The 5,000-nt window shown below is 35.6% G+C and overlaps 1 protein-coding gene across 3 annotated transcripts in view; it reads left to right on the plus strand.

Moving 5' to 3' along the window:
• Larp4B (La-related protein 4B) overlaps positions 1-5,000 on the plus strand; it is a 17,781-nt gene that overhangs the window by 9,137 nt on the left and 3,644 nt on the right. For all 3 annotated transcript variants that reach the window (XM_011649676.3, XM_011649674.3, XM_011649675.3), the window contains exons 8-10: positions 1,039-1,306; positions 1,833-1,937; positions 2,393-5,000. The exon at positions 2,393-5,000 is cut by the window's right edge and continues 3,644 nt beyond it. In XM_011649676.3, the coding sequence (XP_011647978.2) occupies positions 1,039-1,306; positions 1,833-1,928 (364 nt within the window). In that variant the 3' untranslated portion in view covers positions 1,929-1,937; positions 2,393-5,000. The remainder of the gene's footprint in view (positions 1-1,038; positions 1,307-1,832; positions 1,938-2,392) is intronic.

Consider the following 5,000-nt stretch of genomic DNA (forward strand, 5'->3'; position numbering starts at 1 on the left):
TATGATTTTCGTTACGTGACTGCAAAATATAAATGGAAATATAAGGAATATAAGGAAAAAAAAAAAAACGAGAATGCACGGCCTCAGTATGGTATCTGATGAACCTTTGGTAATGACTATAGTTGCATTGTCATTGTCGATGAATTAGAAATTAATAAACAATGTGTATACTGATATTTGTTAATCGTATCTTGCGATATTGCAAAAAAACATCCTTCTCTTTTGCATATCCCTCGATCGTTACGGGCGGTTCTCGCGAAATGAATTTTTACATCTCATTATATTATTAAAAAACATCAAAAGAATCTATTTGTACGTTATGAAATACGATATCGTATTTAACGTTGTTTCATCGCCAGGCTTTCGAATGGCAAAAGATTTGAATTCTGTCTGTGATTTGAATTTATAATCACTTGAGCTTTTTGTCACATTGATTAAAGAATTCGCTTCTTTTTCTCTTGTTTTTTTGAATAGTAGTCAAGTTTCTAAGTTCTCGAAATTTTTTCGAGCATTCCTGAATCATTGAATCGAGAATCGCCTACACGAACTGATTTTCTCATTGTGCATGAACGAAGTTGTAATGCGCGGTGCGGGATTAACAGTTCTTAGCGTACGTTTAATATGTGACGATGGTGCACGTGTAGAGAGAACATTATATCGCAATGATTCTGATTTCTGATCTTGAACTACGTTTAAGGTCGTATTCGTAAATTAAAGATGTTTGTATAAATTTTGTATAATTGCGCACATTTTCGCGATGTGGGAACGTGCAACGGTCTCTCGTTGCGTGTCTAAGGATTCAAGGATATAAAACTCCTAAAACCTCACGAGCAAAGAATCCGAGATATCCGAGGACCTAAACACATATTCCTAAAATTCTATCGCGTATTCATATTTGAAGATAATGAGAGATATGAGGAATATTCTTGAGAGTCTAGATGATCCACGCGAGGATACTTTTTATGGGATCCCTAGAGTCTCGGGATAGCTAAGTAAATATGTGTTAGTCTTTTATTACTGACAATGCACCGCTGACAGATCTATAAAGACTGACGACTCGAACATGGTGAATGGTGTGGACGACGCTGTAGTTGCGAATACGCACCTGCCGGCAGTGGCTACGTCGACGATAACGACGGCTACGACGACGACAACGGCGACGACGGCGACGTCAGCCGCAGCGACCACGGACGATGCCGAGACGATGACCAGGTGCGACTGTAACAACGTCGTCGTCGTCCCTCCTCCTACTGCCTCCTCACAGAACTCCCAATCGCAAACTGGAGTGGTCTCTGCCTTCCCTATAGTAAGCATATTATTATTTCTCAAGAATTTAATTTATTAGTTGAAAATGTGCCTTGGATTTCAGAAGATGATCTCTCCGAGAGAACTTAAGCATAAAATAAAAAATGTGTTTGAAGATCTAAAGAAAAAGATGGAAAATTTTATGACGAGTTAAGACGAGTTATAGGATATAAAATTGAAAATATCAATATTAAGAATTCAGACGGACGTAGAAGATTTTTCATTGAAAATGCAAATATTTCAAAACTCAAATTCAATAATCTTATATCTAGAAATCATATATATGTATGTAATATTTGTTAAACTGTAAAGATGCTTTCTAAAAATGCAAGTAATAATCTTAAATGCGCACATTAATGTTTGTAAAATTTTATTAAAATATTTTGTGTCTTCCTATAACATTTTTTTTCTGAACTTTATATTTATGATGATTTTTATATTTAAAAAAATAATAAGTATTCTTAAATACAACGAATTAATAAGTATTTAATTTTATAGTATTTTAATAAGTATTTTGTTCTCCATAGGATCTTACGAGGCCAAGCTATGCCCAAGTAGCGCAACATTGCCGTGAGCTACCTTGTACAAAACACAAAACAGATGAGAGAGATAGAAATGTTTAAAAGCTGCACGTAAGTATCTTTTTTTTTTTAAAACGATCTCTATTCTCATTTGTTAAAAAAGCTATATACGTGAAGACAAACGCCAATAAACTTATGAACAATTTATTAATATATTTAATGTATTAAAAAATTGAAAATATTAATTGGAATTTAAAAAATTCTGAAAGAATGTAAGGGACAATTGAAGACACTTGAAAAATCCAATATAGCAATTTGTATATCCAACGAGATTCCTTTACGATGATATTTTTGTTATCCTCAGATCTATATTCTCAGATCCTTAAAATATGGCCTGTGTATCCTCGGAATCCTTCTATACTCCAAGATATTTTCCAAGTCCACAAAATTCATGAATCGATCCTCGATGTAAGACAATCGACTGAAAACGTCGAAAGTACTATATCTTCACAAAAGAGAAACATCTGAAAGGGTATGTATATTGTGTTCTTTATTATGTCATGAAGGTGACGACGGAAGAAAGACAGACACTCGAGCGGCGGAAGCAGCTTAGATATAACGAAGCCAAAATCTACAAATTACCACGCGACGACGGGGTAACTAAACGATAATTAGCTGTGCTATATGTGCTATGACGTCATCGCCATCTTCTCGGGGTCGGATCGGATCGAGAATCAGGAGCTCGCCGCTGCTTTCACCTACCTATCTATCCCCCGGTACTCCCTTCTCAAACTGACGCCGTCACGTGCTACAGGCGTGAGGAAGAGAGAACTTTTTACATTGTACAGTGACGTCTCGCCTACGATCAACGATCGATCGATCGACGAATCGATCAAGAGAGAGAGAGAGAGAGAGAGAGAGAAAATGAGAAATAGTGTGTGTGAAAATGTATGTGAGAGAGGCTCGCCGCGCACTATTATAGCGGCGCATTCGCAGGCGCTACTATTATACAGGGTGATCGGAGAGTCTCGTGGGGCAAATTTGTCGCCGCGATTTGATGATGTCGATGATTCTGCCGATAATTTGCAAATCGGCATGGTTGTTTTATTCGCTTTATTGCAATTCGTAAAATGCAATTGATTCGATAGTTTATTCGTGATTGAGGGACGTGAAGGATTTAAGGTTTTGAAAAAAAAAAAATCTAAAAATTCGTTATAGTATTTAAGAATCTGATGATCTAAATATTCATGTTAAGTGAGCGAAAAGAGTAATCAGCTTCGCAGTAAAAGCCTGAAAGCTCGAGGCGAGTAACGCTCAATTATTGGGTCGCCAATGAGAATTATTAGGCGAAAAATGATTGATAAAAATGATTGATAAAAGCTTGAGAAATAATCTTTCGAACATTGGAAAGATGAATAAATTGAGACCTTGAGATTTCATACAAACAAATGTAATTAAAATCGAGGTTTGTGTCGAGCGAAATAATTTAATTGATCGAATTTCGATTTCTTAAATATATACATTTTTGAAATCTTAGATTTTCAATTTCTTCAATTTTACCTTCTTCGAGAAGAAGGTTATTTTTCAAGCTTTTATTAAACGATATTTACTCTTATAAGTTTCGATATAGATATAACAGAGTTTTGCGTGTACCTAATAATGTTTGATAAGCTTTAGTTTTAAGACTTCGTTAGTATAATCGGTAAAGATTCTTAAATAATTGATATATATATATAGATCTAAAGAATTTATGAATCTAAAAATCCAAAAATACGAGATGTAAATGATTGTCTAGGATATGCGGGTGTGTTTATGACATGACGATATTTTTCTTTTAAAAGCGGTTTTTCTCGACAGCACCAAGGGCAGCATAGACTGCGCGGCTTCCCGATCACCCGGTACATCGCGCAAGAGAAGAGTATTGTTATCGTTTTTGGTTCTGTGATTGAGGTACATATTTGTTAGCTTGTAAAAACGCGTTAAAGCGATAAGATATATTAATCTTTTAAAGGGAAAACCCCTTCCCCCGCCCCTCCTTCGCGCGTGCAGGGCCGTAATATTATAACCGGGAAAAAAACATGTCTATTAGATATATAATTATATATATTTGTGCCAAAAAAAAAAAAACTGCTTGACGAAATCTCCCGAAAATGCAACGAAGTGGACGCCGAAATCAATTGAGATTGTCGCCAAGTGGAATGCGGTGTGAAATCCCCTTCTCCTCCACTTCCCGAAAAATTCCGCTCTCTTCCACGTTCCTCATCTTTTACACAGAAAAGAAAAATTAAAAATAAGAGGAGAATGAAGAGATCGTATTTTGTAAATGGAGAAATCTATGATGTGTATGAGATTGTTTGAGGAATGATATTGCTGAGAACGAATGATAACGATGATGATGAGGAGGAGGTGAGGGAGGAGGACAGTCGAGAAACATATAACGAATTTCGTATTTATGCGAATGACACATGTAACTTATAATGGAAAAAAAATCGACGGTGATACCGGATCTATAAGACTAAAAACAAGGACGAAGAGTGAGTTGAGAATTGAGGAATGATCTTGGAAAAGATGTTACCAGTGCATTTCGTACAAGAAATAGTTTGCGTTTTACAAGGGAACCGTGATACGCTTAGCATTTTAATAACTATCATTAGTAACGACATACAATATATGTGTTGTATATTATAATACGCAAAATGCGAGGACGCGACAAAAAAAGATGGATTCAATTCTTAGAGAATGTATATATTATAATATGCTTGACGAAGTCTCTCGAGATACGCAACCAAGTAGACAGGGATTGAGTGTGAATGTACTTGCCTTTACGCACATTACGTCACTTTACGTGACATTTTCATACATATATCGCTTGTATTGATCATTCCTCAATTTATGTGATCTATTTTAAGCATGTTAACGTTTAAAGTGGATCTAAATTCACTTTTGCCACTTGAACCTTTCAATTCCAATTTTCGAGCTCCACTTTTCGGATCTCCCTTCTTTGGAAGATCTTCCTTCAAAACTCCGAACTTCGAAGCCTAAGTTCCATTTCGATATCAATTCTTCCTTTTCATTTTTTTTTTGTCCATTTCCAGACAATGAGAATTTGAGAAATTTTCTTTCAAACGTCTTTGGACTTGCATATTATTTTAATAGTTTTATTTCTCCTCAGTT

This window comes from Pogonomyrmex barbatus, unplaced genomic scaffold, assembly GCF_055798465.1.
Source record: "Pogonomyrmex barbatus isolate J1 unplaced genomic scaffold, ASM5579846v1 scaffold7, whole genome shotgun sequence".
NCBI lineage: Eukaryota > Metazoa > Arthropoda > Insecta > Hymenoptera > Formicidae > Pogonomyrmex > Pogonomyrmex barbatus.